At 40.2% G+C, this 21302-nt stretch overlaps 1 protein-coding gene across 1 annotated transcript; it reads left to right on the forward strand.

Moving 5' to 3' along the window:
* Positions 1 to 7622: 7622 nt before the first annotated feature.
* Positions 7623 to 21238, forward strand: LOC139658024 (uncharacterized). Its single transcript, XM_071536044.1, has 9 exons — positions 7623 to 7795; positions 8818 to 8914; positions 9719 to 9890; positions 11664 to 11809; positions 16728 to 16904; positions 18388 to 18504; positions 19270 to 19356; positions 20156 to 20303; positions 21100 to 21238. Exons 1-9 carry the CDS (start codon positions 7755 to 7757, stop codon positions 21120 to 21122), a joined length of 1008 nt encoding a protein of 335 aa, XP_071392145.1. The 5' UTR covers positions 7623 to 7754; the 3' UTR covers positions 21123 to 21238.
* The last annotated feature ends 64 nt before the right edge of the window (positions 21239 to 21302 follow it).

The following is a 21302-nucleotide window of genomic DNA, read 5'->3' on the forward strand; positions in this document are numbered from 1 at the left end:
CTAACGTTCAAGTGTTGCCTTGCAAAAAGACATTCCTGTGTGATTAAATAAAAAATGTAAAGGCAACTTATTGATCGATCTTGATCATCATAATTGCCCAGACATGTACTTTCCCTGGTCATCTCTGCCTGAACAGTTTGAACCAAAACAGGATCTGTCTGTCATAAATTTGCTGAATTCTACTCCCAGTGACTCAACAATAAGTCCATTCCGTCTCTCACAGAAACTTTCTCCCTGAACACTCTGAGTTCATTTCAGCCACCAGTATCAACTGTGTTTGAGTGCTTTTACATCTCTTTGTAGTTGTGAGTTTGGTAGTTGGTTTTATTGTGTCGTTGTTTCTGCACTGTTGATTTGTCATCCAGTAACAAAACATCAATGGACTGGATTGAAGGAGAAAGGGTCATCTATAGACCCATCAAGGTATGTGAGCATTGTTTATTGCGGCTAAATTGTAAAGATTTTGAGCTGTAATTAAATGTAGCATAAGAGGCTTTTGAGTGACATTATCACATTTCCTTCAAAGGCATTGTTCAATGTACCGGTGTACAGAGACACTGTACAGCTCTGCTGGGAGTGGAAGTACTATGAAGTACAAGTAAGAACCACTTTTGTCTCACACAAAATAAAACACCTGACAAATTCTGGTAAAGTGTCTCCTATGATTATACATGAGAACATCTGATGTTTTCTATCGTCTTGCAGAAAAAAATGATGGTGCAGTTTTTGAGGCTTCAGCATCAAAAGCAGGTCCCATCTGAGCTGACAGCTGAGGACATGACTGACTGGCTGGTGGTGCAGGGCAAGACATCTCTCAGGGAGCGGTGAGACAGTCCACCACTCAATCTGTCATCAACTCTGCTCATGTTAAAGGAATAGTTCACCCAAAAATGAAAATTCAGTCATTATCTACTCACCCCCATGCCAGTAGAAAATCGGTTTAATGTTAGATGTAGTCTCTGTTCTGTATGTATTCTGCACAGTGTAATACATGGAGCGTTTATAGTTAAAAATGGCACTAACCCTTTTCATTATTATTATGACATCAAACATTAATATGGGTGCTCACTTACTGAATTTGACAATTAAATACAAAGTAATTACTTTAAACCAGCATTTCTATTTTAAAATCTTGCGCTAGTCTTAGCTATCGAGGCCGGCGCAGTCTTTTCAAGTCACTTTGGTATCTTTTGGCTTCAAGAGACTTGGATTATGCTGTAAGAGCTGCATGGAGCCATTTTATGGTTATTTTCTATGGGTTTTTTTTAACTCTGTCCATTTTTTAAACTGTCCATCTGTTGTATGGACTAACAAACTTTATTTTTTTAAGATTTTCTACTGGCATGGGGGTGAGTAGATAATGACAGAATTTACATTTTTGAGTGAACTATTCCTTTAAGCTAGTCAGTTACTAATGAGAAGAAAAAAGAGCAACAGTTAAGGTGAACCTTCTTTTTTCTTTCCATTTGAAGATTGTGGAGGTTTGATCTTGAGAGTTTTGATCCAAGTGTCCAGCCTCTCCTCACGCTGGTAAGACCAAGATCATGAAAAGACTCAGTTTGGAGTAAATGATCACATGACACTAGATTGATCCTGTAAATATGTCAAATCTTAATGGTGCATCCCATTTCTTGTTTCAGATGTGGGAGGTGAACATCAGCATGAAAATGATGGTCATTGAGTTTTTAGCCCGAATCGTGCTGAACTCATCTGAAGCCAACAGTCCTTGTTTTCAGTAAGTCACAGTTATGAGATAAGATGAAACTTGAATGATTTCCGTGGGGAAATTGTGTCTTTTCAGAAAATGTGTACTTCAACTCATTTTGAGCGACTCTCTTCGACAGAGACCCTCAGATCATCCGTCTGGCTGACAAAGCCATCAGGAGCCTGATGGAGAAGCAGCAGCCCAGCTCCAGCCTCCTCAGCCCCCAGGAGGTGGTGATGCTGGTTGTACCCAAGGTCCTGCAGGGCTTCTGGATTAATCCGGCGATCCTCTTATCCGTACCCCCGCTGCAGCTCAGCGACCTGGCCGTCGGACTCACAAAGGCCGTTGAGGATAAGCTCTCCGCCTCTCTGACCTCCACGGACCGTCAGGCCGCCTTCTCCCACTCCATCCGGGATGAGAAGGTCCTTACTATCCAGAACAAGGTCAGAGAGAAGTACACTCCAGACGTCCTGCTGGAGAAGCTGAAGCGCTTTGAGCCAGAGCTGCTGACCAGGATCGTTGACGTCACAGTGGGGGAAATCTGTGTGATGTTCGAGCCACAGAAACAAGTGCTGACCACCAAAGAGGTAAGAAGACCTGTGCAGATGTATGATCGAGTAGCTGGATAAGATACTGTATAATAAAAAAGAAATTCAACGGCTTCTCTCCCTCTTTAGGTGGAACTAGATGATTCCACCCAGCCAGCTGTAGTGGATGGAGCCGTGAACTCCACCATCCTTGATGGAGATTTAAGTGAAGAGCCCGGCCTGAAAGAGGACACAACACCAAGCCCAGAAATGGACTCTGCTGTTGGTTCAGCTGCTCTGGTTCCTCTGACTCTCCCTACTGATGCTCCTGTGGTTCCTCTGATCCTCCCTACTGAAGCCCCTGTGGTTCCTCTCAGTCTCCCTACTGAAGCTCCTCTGGTTCCTCTGAGCCTTCCTACTGAAGCTCCTGTGGTTCCTGTGAGCCTCCCTCCTGAAGCTCCTGTGGTTCCTGTGAGCCTCCCTACTGAAGCTCCTCTGGTTCCTGTGAGCCTCCCAACTGAAGCTCCCGTGGTTCCTGAAGCTCCTCTGAGCCTCGCTACTGAAGCTCCTCTGGTTCCTCTGAGCCTCCCTAGTGAAGCCCATGAGGTTCCTCTAAGCATCCCTATTGAAGCTCCTGTGGTTCCTGTGAGCCTCCCTACTGAAGCTCCTGTGGTTCCTGTGAGCCTCCCTACTGAAGCTCTTGTGGTTCCTGTGGGCCTCCCTGCTGAAGTTCCTCTGGTTCCTCTGAGCCTCCCTACTGAAGCTCCTCTGGTTCCTTTGAGCCTTCCTACTGAAGCTCCTGTGGTTCCTATGAGCCTCCCAACTGAAGCTCCTGTGGTTCCTGAAGCTCCTCTGAGCATCCTTACTGAAGCTCCTGTGGTTCCTCTGAGCCTCCCTACTGAAGCTCCTGTGGTTCCTCTGAGCCTCCTTACTGAAGCTCCTCTGGTTCCTGTGGGCCTCCCTACTGAAGCTCCTGTGGTTCCTCTGAGCCTCCCCACTGAAGCTCCTGTGGTTCCTGTGAGCCTCCCAACTGAAGCTCCTGCGGTTCCTCTGTGCCTCCCTACTGAAACTCCTCTGGTTCCTCTGAGCCTCCCAACTGAAGCTCCTGCGGTTCCTCTGTGCCTCCCTACTGAAACTCCTCTGGTTCCTCTGATCCTTGCTGCTGAGGCTCCTGCGGTTCCTCTGAGCCTCCCAACTGAAGCTCCTGTGGTTCCTCTGTGCCTCCCTACTGAAACTCCTCTGGTTCCTCTGATCCTTGCTGCTGAGGCTCCTCTGGTTCCTGTGAGCCTCCCTATTGAAGCTCCTGTGGTCCTCCCTACTGAAGCTCCTGTGGTTCATCTGATCCTCCCTACTGAAGCTCCTCTGGTTCCTGTGAGCCTCCCTACTGAAGCTCCTGTGGTTCCTCTGAGCCTCCCAACTGAAGTTCCTGTGAGCCTCCCTACTGAAGCTCGTCTGGTTCCTCTGAGCCTCCCAACTGAAGCTCCTGTGGTTCCTGTGAGCCTCCCTACTGAAGCTCCTCTGGTTTCTCTGATACTCGCTGCTGAAGCTCCTCTGGTTCCTATGAGCCTCCAAACTGAAGCTCCTCTGGTTCCTCTGAGCCTCCCTACTGAAGCTCCTGTGGTTCCTGTGAGCCTTCCTACTGAAGCTCCTCTGGTTCCTCTGATCCTTGCTGCTGAAGCTCCTCTGGTTCCTGTGAGCCTCCCTACTGAAGCTCCTCTGGTTCCTCTGAGCCTCCCAACTGAAGCTCCTGTGGTTCCTGTGAGCCTCCCTACTGAAGCTCCTCTGGTTCCTCTGAGCCTCCCAACTGAAGCTCCTGTGGTTCCTGTGAGCCTCCCTACTGAAGCTCCTCTGGTTTCTCTGATACTTGCTGCTGAAGCTCCTCTGGTTCCTATGAGCCTCCAAACTGAAGATCCTGTGGTTCCTGTGAGCCTCCCTACTGAAGCTCCTGTGGTTCCTGTGAGCCTCCCTACTGAAGCTCCTCTGGTTCCTCTGAGCCTCCCAACTGAAGCTCCTGTGGTTCCTGTGAGCCTCCCTACTGAAGCTCCTCTGGTTCCTCTGAGCCTCCCAACTGAAGCTCCTGTGGTTCCTGTGAGCCTCCCTACTGAAGCTCCTCTGGTTCCTCTGAGCCTCCCAACTGAAGCTCCTGTGGTTCCTGTGAGCCTCCCTACTGAAGCTCCTCTGGTTCCTCTGATACTCGCTGCTGAAGCTCCTCTGGTTCCTGTGAGCCTCCCTATTGAAGCTCCTGTGGTCCTCCCTACTGAAGCTCCTGTGGTTCTTGTGAGCCTCCCTACTGAAGCTCCTCTGGTTCCTCTGATCCTCCCTACTGAAGCTCCTGTGGTTCCTGTGAGCCTCCCTACTGAAGCTCCTCTGGTTCCTCTGAGCCTCCCAACTGGTAGGAGTTCTTCATCAGGTCCGCTCACACTGTAGCTCATGTCTACTTCCATGAAGATGAATTGAGGCATTGACTGTCCTCTTTTATTTTTCAGAGATCAAAAAGACCAAGAAGAAGAAGAAGAACAGAGTCTGGCGCTTCTTCCGTCGGCTGGTCTGAGGAAAACAGCTGAAGAAACTGAGAAGGACTGAAATCCCACTGCAAAAAATAAATTCAGTGTTGCATTGCAATCAGTCATGTTTTTTTTCTCCATTTACTGTGAATTGATGCACTGTAAATTCAGAAATGATCATACAGGAATTGCATGATACATATACATATACAGTCAACTCCACAATTATTGTCACCCTGTCAATGAGCAAAATGTATTGTATAAATTTTTTTATTTTTTTTATTGATCTCAGAATCCAGAAAATGTATTGCTTTCATCATTTCTTGTTTCACTGGGGTCAAAATATGAGGTTGCACACATGTAAAATCCATTTGTCATCCATCACTTTGTGGAAAATCAAAGAGCTTTCAACTCAGAAGAGACAGATAGTAAAATACCACTAAGCACAGGGGAATAATCAAAAAGTTGCACAGTTGAGTGGAATGCTGAGGTTATCAAGTGTCAAAATCAGTTAGACGCCTCCATCATGTCAACAAGCTCTTTGGAAGGGTTGCAGGAAAGAAGCTCTTACTGAGTGCAACCCATAAACTGAAGCGCCTGAACTTTGCCAAGCATCACTGGAACTACAATTGAAAGAAATGGTTGTGGGAACACAAAATCAATGTTTTGCAATGGTCATCTTGTCTCCAGAGGTCTGAATTGAAGAGGGCAGTCCACAAGCACAAACCTAAGAATATCAAGGATCTTAAAATGTTCTGCATGGAGGCACGGTCCCTCCCAAAGTGTTCTCCAACCTTGTCAGACATTACAGTAAGAGACTAAACCATAAAACATTTTGTGTTTGAAGAACGTATTGTGTTAAAATAAAAGTGTACGACTCTCCCATATGTTTGAGCCCAAAGTATGACTCGTTGCATGTGTTGCATGCGACCGACCGAAACTTAAATCTGATTGACTCCAGATTTAAGTTGTTATAGTTGTTGTGTTCTAGTGGTTAAAAGTTTTATTTTGGAGTGGGAAGTGGTATATTTTTTTACAAGTGGAAAACGGTGGTAAGTCTGTCTCGTCTTAGCCTTTGCAGTGTTCCTGAACATTAATATGAAACCGTGAACAGAATTTCTTTAAAAATGTAAAAGTTTATAGCCTGATATTATCGTTCTGAAGCAATTTTGCAAAATGCGATTGGCAGCCTCTCACAGTGATGGATTACCTTTACTGACTGAATTAAGTCTCCAAAGTTGTTTTCTATGCCGTTTGGAATTGAATGGGAGTGAATGAGCCTGTGTGGTATGGCAAAACTGATTTTAAAATATCTTTAATTATGACACACGTAAAAACAGTCAACATTAAAGGGATGTAAAATGTCAAAAATTAGCAAAAACTCAAATCACGCTGGAGCAAGCACACAAGGTAGATTTATGCACCAGAGACACAGAGATGATTTTCATATATTGGCTGATCCCAGTGTTTTGCTACAAAAATGAAGCTCTTCTCCCAGTCTGGATATGAAAGCTAAGAAAGGTTTCATCTGTAGTGGTGGTAGTTATTAATGGTGTCTGATATCAATATAATTTAGAGTTAGCTTCAATGAGAATTAAGAACGGGCCACTAGATAACAGACAGCATCAACAGGTCTCATCTGAAGGAGTGAATTCTCAGCAGGTTTGAATTTAAACCCACTGAGTGTTTGTGAAATGTCTTCATGTATCAAGTGCTAAACGTTGATTGGCCAAAAGAGACCACCTGCCTGCTCAAGATCAGAGCCATATATCTCAATGGCTCTGCTCAAGATCATCCAGGGAGCTGAATTTACACTCTTTCTTATTCCCATACTATGGAAGCCCATTTCCGCCAGTATGATTAAAAAAAATGGTCCTGTAAGTCATTATAATGAGAAACTTTCTCAAAGTGAGTTAGTATCTCAGAATAATGAATTAGTATCTCAAAATAATAACTTAATATATATATAAAGTTTTTCATTATTTTGAGATACTAACTCATTGTTTTGAGATACTAACTCATTATTTTGAGAAAGTTTCTCATTATTTTGAGATACTAACTCATTATTTTTGAGATACTAACTCGTTATTTTGAGAAAGTTTCTCATTATTTTGGGATACTAACTCATTGTTTTGAGATACTAACTCATTATTGTGAGAAAGTTTCTCACTATTATGATTTACTAAGTCAAAATATTGAGAAAGTTTCTCATTATTTGAGATACTAACTCATTATTTTGAGACTAAGTCATTATTTTGAGAAATTTTCTCATTATTTTGAGATACTAAGTCATTATTTTGAGAAAGTTTCTCATTATAATGACTTACAGGACCGTAAATGAGAAAGTTTCTCATTATTTTGAGATACTAACTCATTATTTTGAGAGTTTCTCATTATTTTGAGATACTAAGGCATTATTTTGAGAAAGTTTCTCATTATTTTGAGATACTAAGTCATTATTTTGAGAAAGTTTCTCATTATTTTGAGATACTATGTCATTATTTTGAGAAATTTTCTCATTATTTTGAGATACTAAGTCATTATTTTGAGATACTAAGTCATTATTTTGAGAAAGTCTCTCATTATTTTGAGATACTAACTCATTATTTTGAGATACTAAGTCATTATAATGACTTACAGGACCGTTTTTTTCATCACATTGGCGGAAATGGGCTTCCATTATACTATGCCCTACCGGCGTCTAAAACGAGACAATGTTCTAGTAAGCAAATCTATCCTGCAAAGAAAACCAGCTTAGCGTTATGAAGAACGATAACATATCCGAGAATCTAAACTCAAGAAAGCTGATCTTTGGGTCCTGGGGAGGGCAGCAATACGCTCGAGCGTCTAGCCTGCCTCAAAGCAGCAGAAGAAGAAGAACAGGAAGAACATTGGTACCTGTTTGGCACTGGTCAAGGCAGAAGAAAGCGAGCCTTGTTCTTTGATAACACAATGTGAAACCGAAATTGTCTTACCTGAATATATAAAGGTAACAGAGATTTGCTGGAATGTAGTCACATGACCCGCAGCCCCGTTCACAATAAGATGGACGAAATAAGGTGAGTTCAAGTTTGAAAAGTCTGTCGTACGTGACTGTTAGCCAGCGTTGGGATGTTGTTGTTCTGTATAGGCTAATTTTCGTTAAGCTAGCTGTTTGTGTCGGCCAGTGTCGTTGCACTTCTTTCTATGCTATCCAAGCGTGCACATCAGTATCTTATCATAAACAACGCAAATGTCGTAACGTTACCCAAAAATGTCTAGCCCCTGTACGTTACATGTCACGCCAAACTCTGTTCAAAAAATCTGACAAATGCTGCCCTGCTTATCGACATGTTGCACACACATAGTTGAACACGACTTATTATATGAATGTTATATTTTATGAATCATTGGGATCCACCCTTCAATTCGGCATACATATAATATACCAAGCAGAACTTAATTTCAACAAAATCTCAACTTTTGCTTGTTACTGATAAGTACGTTTGCAGATGCAAGGCAGCATTAAATTGGCAGTTTTTTAAATGGGAGTTTGGCCTGGTGTTCTCTCCATATAAAGTCAATTGCCCAAAAGGAATCAGAAATTAATGTTCATTCAAGAATAGCACTCTAATCTCTGATCTACTGGTCTATGACTTTTAGACAAATTATGTATTCTACAGCAGTGGTTCTCAACGTGGGGTCCGGGGACCACCAGGGGTCCTTGAGGGGGTTCCAGGGGGTCCCCAGCAAATTGATGAATTATTAAACTTCAGCATTATTTCATTTACAAGAAGTTAACACAATTAGAGAATGTAGAAGAATGACTGTTTAGATCATAGTTTCTCTGTTATCTCTCTACCTACAATACAGATAGTCATGGAATTCTGGACAAAATCATATCTAGCAATAAAAATATTCTCAGATTTGGGTCTGAGAGACAAAATCTCATCAATGGGGGTCCGTGGCCCTAATGTGGACTAAATTAGGGTCCTTGATATGAAAAAGGTTGAGAATCACTGTTCTACAGGTTATTGGCCTGCCAATATTTGTTGTATTTCTCTCTGCAACGGATTATAATTTACCCTATTTCATATGTCAGTCCTTTGTTGGGCAACCAGCCAAGGGAGGGCCCAGATCTTCCATCTCCAAACCTGAGGCCAAGGCACCAGGAACTGATCCCAACACCATGTGGCCCGGTGAGATGTAGTCCTTTTATCCCGTCTCATTGTCAAGCAGTAAGACTCATAACGAAAAACATTAGTATTAACGCAAGAAAAACAAAAGAACATATTTGCACCTGCTTTAATATTCTGCAGGCTTTTGTGTATATATGAAGGAGCAGAAAAAGTCTGAAATCCTGTCATCTAAAATCAAGGACTTAAATATCATATATGGGTAAATATAGCAGGTCAAAAAAGATGATTTTTTTTCTGGTTGGAAATAATCCCAATCATTCTACTGCACATAAGAGATGGGACGATATGTTTATCTAACAACACGATTCAAGACGTGACATGGGGTTCATGATTCAATACAACCACGATACGATGTAATATATAAAAGTTCAATGACAACAAAGTCGGACTGTGCAGAATTATGTTTATTTCTGAGCCACAAATCTGTCTAGCAAGCCTATGGCATTGGCTTGCTAGAATGTAAAGAACAATTGAAAAATGTAATTACAAAGTGCAAATAGTATAATTTGGATGGAGAGCTTGTGAAATTGTGATGGTCAAGCTGTCTCATTTGTGATTACTACAGCGGGAAAAAATGGAGCTAATATCACCATACAGTTTTCTACCCCACGATACGTGTTGTCACATTTTCACATTGCGATATATTGAATTATCGCCCCATCCCTGGTACATATTTTTTGTCTACTGTCGTTTTTCATTTCACATTCATTTCAGTTGCGAAATCGGTCTTCCATCTCGCTGCACCTCGCAGACAGTTGACGTTCCAGCTTCATCACGCAGTTTCTCCACATCCTCTTCCTCCAGATAAAGCCTTGGTCGGAGCTGTCGTGCCCGGTGAGGCTCTACTTCTGCTTCGCCGTCGCCTCCCTGTGCGCGCTGCTCGGCCTCACCCTGTACGGCATCTACGAGCAGAGCATGGCCTCGTACGCCTTTGGGGACGACCTCACCGTGTCCCTCATCCAGCTGGTGGGGATCTGTAAGTGAGCGTGACTCTCCTCGGGCGGCCCTCCGTGTCAGCGATGAGAAAGCACGCTGCTGTTGAGGTCCGGAGGAAGTTGAAGCTACACTCCTCCACCCTGTTTTGCTATGAGTTTACCACACCGATGCCAAAGAAAGCAGAAGTGTTCCTAGTGTAATCATATGATGAAACCCTCCCCCCCCTCCCGGAGATAGTTGGACCGGATGCCGTTCGTGCACAATTCACAGCCGAATTTGTATGGCAGCTTGTTATTATGTATTCAGTATTAGGCCCGTGCATTAGGGGTTCTCAAGTGTTTTCATGTCATAGACCCTAAAGTAGGCACCCATTAGGAGTAGGGCAGGGCGATAATTCAATATTATCGTTTATCGTCTTTTAGAGCTGCAACGATTCATCGATTAGTTGTCAACTATTAAATTCATCGCCAACTATTTTGATAATCGATTAATTGGTTTGAGTAATTTTTCAAGAAAAAGAAGTCAAAATTCTCTGATTCCAGCTTCTTAAATGTGAATATTTTCTGGTTTCTTTCCTCCTCTATGACAGTAAACTGAATATCTTTGGGTTGTGGACAAAACAAGACATTTGAGGACGTCATCTTGGGCTTTGGGAAACACTGATCCACATTTTTCACCATTTTCTGACATTTTATAGACCAAACAACTAATCGATTAATCGAGAAAATAATCGACAGATTAATCGACAATGAAAATAGCCCTATCGTCTGATGATATGGTGATTTTGGGATATCATGGCCCACAATTCTGCTGTCTGAACTCATGATAACAAGCAGATTTGTTTTTAAAAAACTGACAAAATGAGGTGTGAAACATTTTGAGGAATATTCTTTGAAAATGTCAGCTTTGTTTGACATCACACCCAACATTATCATTTGGTTTAATGGGATGAACATTAATTAGATTATTTAACGTGATTTTGCATATGTGAGCCATATCATGATGTATATTGATATCGGAAAAAAGTAATGATGATTATTGTGATATTGATTTCAGCCATATCGCCCAGCCCTAATTAGGAGCCATTTGATAGCATTTAGTCTTAGTCAAGTCAAGTCAAGTCAAACTTTATTTATAGAGCTCCTTTCATGCAAACGAATACAATTCAAAGTGCTTTACATCAACAAATATAAAAACAAATATACAACAAATATATAGAGAAAAAGAGAATAGCAATTTAAAACGCAGAAAGAAAAGAGATGACATAAAACAGATAAAACAAATAAAAGGTGCAAACAGTCTGACGTTTCGACGCCCACAGCATGGTGACAGTTTCAGCTTCACCCAAAAAATTTTGGGACTTCTTTTTTCTGGTATCAGTCATCTTTTTCCTCTGTAAACAAGTTCGCTGTTAAACTGTTAAAAAAAAGACTGTTAAACCCATACATAAGAGTGTAGGAAATAAGACCAAAAATTATTTTAAAAAAAAAATGACGAGGTATGCTTTTTATTCAAAGTAGGACAAGTATGGGATTATGAAGAAAACATGAATTTACAGCATATATACATGATTGTATTCACATTACCAGGTCTACAGAAAGCTATAAATACATACAGTGTGTGTCTGGGCATCTAGACATACATTACATTTAAGCAAAAACACTCATTCTAAACCATGGCCAGATAGCTGCTTTTTTTTTTTTTTTTACTTTTTGGGAGAAATCTAGCTTGGACATAATATATTTTCTCTGAATTTTCTAATATCTAATGAACACTGCTGTATGTTGGCTGTATGCTGTCTGGTCCCCTGTAGTGTTCTGCATCTACTACATCAGCCGAGGCGTGCTGCAGGAGAACCGGCAGGAGCTGGTGGTGTTTGTGCTGAGCGTGCTGGTGGTCACGGTGCGATCGGTGGTCAACTTCTTGGTGCTGCCGACCCAGGACAAGCAGGAGCTACTGGTAGGGCGCCATCTAGTGGAAGCTTTGTGCCATATGATGCAGTTTGTATAGATATTTATTGAAGAATGGATCATTATTATTGTTTGTTTGAGTATTTCCCAGATTTCCCCACTTTGTCTCTCCCTCTGGCGGTGAAAAGTATTTGAAGTGATGTTCAGACTACAACCAAACAGCCATGCAAGTATTATATTATCAGTTATATTATCAAAGAAGGTGGAGCAGCCAGTGTGGCTCACCAGTAAAAACAGTTCCACCCTAGTAAAAATGGCTTCCCCAGACCAGGTAATTTGACTTTCAATGATTCTAACTTCTAACTTCAGCAATAATATTGCTTATGACAGTACAAATATTGCTATAACTGCAACGATTAATTGATTAATCGATCAGTTGTCAGCTATTAAATTAATCGCCAACTATTTTGATAATCGATTAATCGGTTTGAGTAATTTTTTAAGAAAAATACATAAAAATTCTCTGATTCCAGCTTCTTAAATGTGAATATTTTCTGGTTTCTTTCCTCCTCTATGACAGTAAACTGAATATCTTTGGGTTGTGGGCAAAACAAGACATTTGAGGACGTCATCTTGGGCTTTGGGAAACACTGATCCACATTTTTCACCATTTTCTGACATTTTATAGACCAAACAACTAATCGATCAATCGAGAAAATAATCGACAGATTAATCGACAGTGAAAATAATCGTTAGTTGCAGCCCTAAACATTGCGACTTGACAGTAACAGCATTCTACAGTGTGTGCAGCTAGCATATCAGTCAGGTGGGCCAAAAATTATTTTCACTGTAAGCTCTTTGGGTAGGGTAGTATGCTAACTAGCTAGCATAGGGCTGGGCGATAATTCAATATTATCGTTTATCATCTGTCAGTGGAATCATATCATGATGATATGAAGATATTTTGATATCGTGACACACATTTCTGCTGTCTGAATTGATGATGACAAGCAAATTTTACTTAAAAACTCTGATAAAATGAGGTATGGTAGGAATATTATTTGAATATTTCTGTTTTGTTTGACATCACACCTAACATAACCATATCGTGATATATATTGATATCGAGAAAAATCCTTATCATGATATTGATTTCAACCATATCACCCAGCCCTAAGCTAGCAGCACTCAGCTACCCAGTGCAGGTAACCTGTGTTGGCTAACATTAGTTGGATAGTTGGCAGACTTTCTTCCTACTCAGTCTAACATTTCAATAGCGGTGTATAGAGAGTGTCTCCAACCATGGTGCCAATTGGTTTTGTGTAACCTGACTCCACGGTCTACATGGATTAAATAGCTATTTATTACTGGAAAAAAGTCCCAGATTCCAGCTTTAAACTGACCCCCTACTAGGTTTAAAGTCTTATGTCAAATACCCATTGGCATGGCGGATTGATTTGATGGATGGGAGAACTTAATGAAGGAACAACTATGGTATGGTTTACTTTGGCAACATGAAATTCACTGAACTGAGGAAGTGCCAAGCCATCATTTTGGCTAGCTAACAATAAAACAAGCACATCTTTTGTGATAAGCTGCAACACTTCCTGTTTGAGGCCAAATTTCCTCAGAGTACAAATGATCTTTGTTCTACTCTTCACAAATATAAACCGTATAAGACTATGTGTATCTTCTGTAAGCTAATGAACAGATGGAACCAAATGAACGTGTGTACTTGTGAATGTAAATTCAGCGTCACCTTTTGAAATCACTGAAAAATTACCTTAAGATAAATTGTACACTTTACTGTCTAAACACTTACCTACCAATACATTGTTAATTTAGACTATAATATAGCTTGATGGGAACATGGTTTATTCACACATCCAAACACAAACAAAAAGACTTAAGGCAATTTAATGCATTACTATCAGCCTTTTCACATTACACACACTCATTTATGGACCCTAAATGCAAACTATAATTGTCTCAGATAATCATTTAAATCTTTAACAAGACTAAGAGTCTAACAAACCCCCTTTAACTTTTATTACAGAAACGACACGGGACACTAATAGTTGTCAGATCAACTTTATTGTTAAGACTTCATTTGTGATTCTTTTGATGAGAAAATAAGATTTTCCCATTGCACAGCTGTAACCAGTGTAAACAGCCATTTGGCTATTCTTTGTATTACACAGTTATCTTTCATTCAGCTTAATGTATATTATACTACTTCCATTGCTGCTTCATATGTGCAGTGCAGTGTTGTGAAATCTCTCAGCTGCATACCAGGTACAGGGTTCCAACACACCAGGTCTGGAGAAGTTATGAAAAAGTATAAAAGGGAGAAAAGTTTTGGAAAAGTCATTACATTTTATTTGTAAAGTCAATCTTTTATTTTTTTCTCGAATACTGTCAAATGTCAAAAAAAGCATCAAAAATAGTATAATATTATAATCCTTGATTTTAAAGTGAAAAACAAATAATGCTTCAGGTTAGTGTAGCTGATAGTTAGCGTTTAATTCAGTCTCAGTCAAATTTGGTCATGGAAATTTGAAAAGGGGTCATGGTGAAGTCATGGAAAAGTTTTGGAATTTCATCAGTGGAAAGGTGTGGGAATATATATTGATATCGAGAAAAATCCTTATGATTATCATGATATTGATTTCAACCATATCGCCCAGCCCTAAGCTAGCAGCACTCAGCTACCCAGTGCAGGTAACCTGTGTTGGCTAACATTAGTTGGATAGTTGGCAGACTTTCTTCCTACTCAGTCTAACATTTCAATATTGGTGTATAGAGAGTGTCTCCAACCATGGTGCCAACTGGTTTTGTGTAACCTGACTCCACGGTCTACATGGATTAAATAGCTATTTATTACTGGAAAAAAAGTCCCAGATTCCAGCTTTAAACTGACCCCCTACTAGGTTTAAAGTCTTATGTCAAATACCCATTGGCATGGCGGATTGATTTGATGGATGGGAGAACTTAATGAAGGAACTATGGTATGGTTTACTTTGGCAACATGAAATTCACTGAACTGAGGAAATGCCAAGCCATCATTTTGGCTAGCTAACAATAAAACAAGCACATCTTTTGTGATAAGCTGCAACACTTCCTGTTTGAGGCCAAATTTCCTCAGAGTACAAATGATCTTTGTTCTACTCTTCACAAATATAAACCGTATAAGACTATGTGTATCTTCTGTAAGCTAATGAACAGATGGAACCAAATGAACGTGTGTACTTGTGAATGTAAATTCAGCGTCACCTTTTGAAATCACTGAAAAATTACCTTAAGATAAATTGTACACTTTACTGTCTAAACACCTACCTACCAATACATTGTTAATTTAGACTATAATATAGCTTGATGGGAACATGGTTTATTCACACATCCAAACACAAACAAAAAGACTTAAGGCAATTTAATGCATTAATGCTTCAGGTTAGTGTAGCTGATAGTTAGCGTTTAATTCAGTCTCAGTCAAATTTGGTCATGGAAATTTGAAAAGGGGTCATGGTGAAGTCATGGAAAAGTTTTGGAATTTCATCAGTGGAAAGGTGTGGGAACAGACTAGACTAGAGGGACTAGAGCTGTAACTTATGAAGTTCTGGTCTGCATCTTTGATTTAGTGAAAGTTCATAGACCATCTTTTACTAAATAGTAAAAGATGGCCAAACCAAAACATCTTTCTGATCACACCTAAACTACTTTCTTCACAGTTGAAATTAGCTCTGTTGAAATTAACGGTTACACCACTTGATGTCACTATTGCTGTCTGTAATAGTTACATGCAGTTGTATACATAGATTTATGTCTGTGGTTGGTAACACTTTACAATAAGGGTACATTAGTTACATTAGGTTAGTTCATGCTTAATAAGCATGAACTAACCCTTAATTAACAGTTAACTAATGTGTCTGGTAATCATTTACTAATGGTGTTCATGTTAACTAAGGTATTAATTTATACATTATTTAATAGTCATCTTTATAAACTATTAAATAATGTATAAATTAATACCTTAGTTAACATGAACACCATTAGTAAATTACACATTAGTTAACTGTTAATTAAGGGTTAGTTAATGCTTATTAAGCATTAACTAACCCTTAAATTAGTGTACCCTTATTGTAAAGTGTTACCCCGTGGTTTAGTAGGTATGGGAAACAAACTGCAAATGAATCTTAATACTTTGTACTAGATTCCTGGTCTAAATACTGTTTCAGTGGCTTTTACAGCCTGCGGGAAACAGTGAATACTTGACATTTTTGCCATGGAAATGGTCCCATTTAAAGACATTTTTGTAATTTTTGGGGGCCATCTAATAATGATTAGATGGTAGAGAGAGACAGGAAAGATTGGGAGAGAGAAGGGGATGACATGCGACAAAGGTCCTGGACTGGAGTGAACTCAGGACATCACGTTTACGTGGTACATGCCTTAGCCACCAGGAAAACCAGTTTAAAGATATTGAGTTTTGGCACAAAATATTGGCTCTGAGCAACTTAAATCCCCAAAAATATCTGTATCGGTCAAAGCCCAGTGTAAACCATCATATTAGACTTTGGGTAAATTCAGTTAGAAATTTGTTTAGAGCATATAGATATATTGCCTTCAGTGTTAAATAATAAACAGATCAATCTTTCCACTCAGTTTGGGTATTTCCTTGTTTTGATGTTAACATTAATGTAATTTGAATAATGAATAATATTGCTGATGAAACCTCAGATCTCCAAAATGTCAACTTTTCAGGAATTAAGGCAAACGGCCTTGGTTTTGGCTTGACAACAATGTATTTCTGACTTTATCCAATGGGTTTTTGAGGCGTTTCATGAGCCCAAGGGGTTCATGAAACCCCAATTTTTTTCTCAACCCATAGAGGACCACATAGTCCTTCAGCTGAAGTTAAAACATGGAGGAAAAACCCCCACGACAACAGTGATACGTTTGCGTTCCAGGTTCGCTTCGTGTGCATCCTGTGTTTGGCCGTGATCTACGTCTTCTGCACCTCGCTGCTCATCCAGAGGCCCAACATGATGGCTTTCCGGGTGGGCGGGGCCTTGGAGAGCCTCCAAGAGCAGTACTTCCTGCTCAACCTGTGCTTTTCCATGGTGACCTTTGACCTGCAGGCTCAGGTAGGACCGCATTCCTGCGCGCTATACGTGACAGACAGCCTCCCCCCTTTCCCTGCATAGGTTAATTATGCCTTTGTTTCACCTTATGTTTTTTTTTTTGAAGGGATACCATGACGCTTGTTTTTCATCTAGTTTTACCCTCACCAGGTTTCACAATATGGGACAAGAGTTTCAACATTTTGTCATTCGGTGACACTCTAAAAGCTTGTTAGGTTGCATTCACACTGACAGGTTGTTTTCTTTGTTCCAAACCATGGTGGAAACGTTGACTTTGGGTCACTTAGGTTCACACTGCCCAATTACCAGTGAACTAGGGCTTGTAAACAGAAGTCACATGGACTCACAAGTAGCTCCTTTATTGGACGGAGTTTTGGTAACCTGTCATCCTCATGTGGGGGAGTTAAAACAAATTGGATTCCTGCCCTGTGACTTTAGCTAAGCATGAGAATTGTAATTCATCATCTGTGGCGTTCATACCAGCTCCAGGAAAATTCCCCCCTTGGATACTTTTACACTGTCATATATCATCAGTCAGTGATGTTCAGGGCATTCCAGGAGTTATTTTGCGATGTAATTGTTGTAATTTACCTTTTCTACTTCTACTTCGGTTAGTGATTTCCTACATTTCCCAGAATCCCTTTTGACATCCCGCAGTGAACTCGCCTGTACTTGTCTATTTATGGATGAAAAAAAGCATAATTGAATGCCTTTCTCCAAATATATTTGTTTTTTGTTCATAGTGGTTGTTTGCTTTGAGATGACATGCCATGATGGTCATAGTTTACCTTCCTTTGAATTCACCACTACACCACTGGCTGTTACTATCTATATGCAGTGGTGGAATGTAACTAAGTGCATTTACTCAAGTACTGTACTTAAGTACAGTTTTGAGGTACTTGTACTTTACTTGAGTATTTCCATTTCATGCTACTTTACACATTTATTTGACAGCTTTAGTTTCTAGTTACTTTGCAGATTTAGATTATTAATACAAATTATAAATCAACTAATAAATTATGATATATTTTTATAGGTTAAGCTACCCAGCAGTATATAACGTAATTAAAATTAGCTTCACCTTTACCAGCTGCAACACTGAAGTGATGAACACATTGATGCATCAATAATTATAGTCCAATAACATGATATACATACATATGATTCTGAAATGGGCCATTCTGCATAATGACTATTTTTACTTTTGCTACTTTAAGTACATTTTGATGCTAATACTTTTGTACTTTGACTTAAGTAAGATTTTGAATGCAGGACTTTTACTTGTAACAAAGTATTATTACGCTGTGGTATTGCTACTTTCACTTAAGTGAAAGATCTGAATACTTCTTCCACCACTGCCTATATGTAGAGTAATGTACATAGTATAATTCATGTTCACGTCACTGCTTTTGACAAGTGTATCCCTCTTTTAACAGAGCTGTTCCCCCGGCTTCATCCGCACTATGTCTGGTCTCTCATGTTTCAGCTGTGCCTGTGTATCCTGATCATGACGTCGGGCTCGGCCGTGTCCGCCGACGACAACATCATCCTGGGCGTGGGCGTCTTCTGGGCCTGCCTGACCGCCGCCGTCGGGGCCGTCGCGGTGAGTGGAAACCTGCTACCTCAATCTTTTTTTTTTTTTCTCGAATACTGTCAAATGTCAAAAAAGCAGCAAAAAATAGTCTAATATTATAATCCTTGATTTTAAAGTGAAAAACAAATAATGCTTCAGGTTAGTGTAGCTGATAGTTAGCGTTTAATTCAGTCTCAGTCAAATTTGGTCATGGAAATTTGAAAAGGGGTCATGGTGAAGTCATGGAAAAGTTTTGGAATTTCATCAGTGGAAAGGTGTGGGAACAGACTAGACTAGAGGGACTAGAGCTGTAACTTATGAAGTTCTGGTCTGCATCTTTGATTTAGTGAAAGTTCATAGACCATCTTTTACTAAATAGTAAAAGATGGCTTAAATACTTAACAGTATTTGGAGAAAAATGAAGATGAGATACCATAAGAACTTGAATGATCCCTGTGGGGAAAGTTCTGTAATATGAATGAGGATTCAGCAGCTGGGTAAATATGGGTTACTGCATGTATGCCATGTATGCAGGGGTGTGCAAAATAACAGCAGTAGAACATGCTGAGATGAAGCAAATGAAATATGTACATGAAAATATGCAAAGAAATAAACCAAAACGTGTTAAAATATCAATATATTTGCAATGTATGACAGATGAGAAAAGTATTAGATTGTGAAGAAAACCAAATTCATGTGTTTCCAGCGTATACACAGGATGAATTTAGAATGAACGAGAGCACACTTGAGGTTAGCGGCTGTAATTGCTTGTTGCATCGACTTGTTGTTTTACAGGTTTTAAAGGAAGCCAAGAGCTTGGTGTGGATCTTCGCCCTGCAGAACATTCCTGAAGTAGCCTTCTTTGTTTATCTGATGTACAGGGTGAGCTGGGAAGGTTTTTTTTTTTCCCCCTGATTTCCAATATTTTATGTCCTAGACCAATGCAAATAGTGTCATTTATGCTACCTATTATAAACCAATTACAAGAACATTGCATTTATTTATTCATTTGATCAAATTGTGACTTGACCATCGTATAACAATCTTTAAATAAAAGAAAAAGAACGATAAATGATAATTAAATGGAAAATAGGCTACATAGCATTAGCTAAAGCAGTGATTCTCAACCTTTCTCATATTAAGGACCGCTAATTTAGTCCACATCAGGGCCACAGACCCTCATTTGATGAGATTTTGTCTCTCGGACTCAAATCTAAGATCATTTTATTGTCAGATATGACTTTGTCTAGAATCCCATGACTATCTGTATCGTAGGTAGAGAGATAACAGAGAAACTATGATCAAAATAGTCTTCTACATTCTCTAATTGTGTTCACTTCTTGTAAATGAAATAATGCTGAAGTTGAACAATTCATCAATTTGCTAGGGACCCCCCTCAAGGACCCCTGGTGGTCCCCGGACCCCATGTTGAGAACCAAAGGATATAGACTTCTCAAACAGCTAATTCAGAATAAGTTAACATAAAAACAGCAGATTCAGAATAGGTATAACAGGTAAAAAACAGCTTATTGCGAACAGGTTAACAGATCAGCGCCAATCCTGACAATACAGATACCGTCGGTGCAGCTGTAGTCTTTATAAAACGCATCACTTTGCATGTTTATCAGTATCCTTGACTAATAAATCGATGACCTGCGCGTTTACTGTTGGATCGTTGCAGATCATCCTGAAGTGGGGCGAGGATAAGACGTACACGCTGGAGGCAGCCGCCGTCACCGGGGCTTTGATTTCGGTCGCGATCAAAGCCGTTTTGTTCCGGGCCCTGCTCCGACTGGTGCACAGCTTCGGCCAGGGCCTGAGGGAGAGAAGTGAGTATACCGTACCGTCTGCAGCCGCTCCTCTTTGTTCTCTTGGGTTCAGTCACCGAGGCCGGACAAAAACAAAGGCGCGTACCAGACAAAACAAACCCTAGGTAAAAAAAAAAAAAAAAAAAAAAAAAAGTCACTCCTTTAAATATCCTGTATCCTTTTGCGAATTTCCAGCGATCCTACCCGAACTCCGCTCACATGACTTTGGACTCGAGTCACTGTTTTGAATTGCTTGGGACTTGACTTGGGTTCTGGTGACTTGGGACTTGACTCTGATGACTTGAAAAGGTTTCTAAAGTCTTGACTTGAGATCTTGTGTTTGTGTAAATGACTTAGACTGAAAGTGATGAGATTTCAGCAGACGACTGAATTTAAATTCTGTTTTCTGAATTTGTATGGAATTATTGAATTTATTGAAGTTGAAACTGATTCTAGAAATCAAACTCATGATGCTCTTACCAAGTTTTTATCCTATTAAAACCATATTGCATTGAAAAGTCCTAGATATTTAGTTTTCTTTAAGATATTAAATTGATACTGGACTCTTGATTTGTTCTGACTTGACTTGCTGTTCTACATTTAGACTTGAAACTTGACATTAATGACATGGACTTGACTTGAGACTTGTGCCTCAAGACTTAAGACTGTCTTGGGACTTGAGCAAAGCTGACTTGGTCACACCTCTGCTGATTTCCAAGAAACCTCTGACTTGCCCCGGACCTTCAGTGTGCTTGTGTTGGCTAGGGGGCGGCAGAATACCAGGATGTTTCCACTAAACGTCCCGTTCCCTCCACAGTGTTTGCACCCAGCAAGCGATAAAAGATCCAGCGGTGCTGGAGGAAGGACAAGGATGAACACGATTCCACCAAGACGAGCAGTTAGCGGAGATCTTTTGATCCGCTTCAGTCGGAAAGCCCGGTCATTTTGATGAGCGCGCTCCAATGGGCTCCACCAGTTTACTGTATTTTGATTTTTTTTTATCAAGTTTACTATTAAGTT

This window comes from Centroberyx affinis, unplaced genomic scaffold, assembly GCF_046629955.1.
Source record: "Centroberyx affinis isolate AG114_WGS23_722 - 3 ecotype Tasmania unplaced genomic scaffold, CSIRO-AGI_Caff_v1 ptg000185l_1, whole genome shotgun sequence".
NCBI classification, from domain to species: Eukaryota; Metazoa; Chordata; class Actinopteri; order Beryciformes; family Berycidae; genus Centroberyx; species Centroberyx affinis.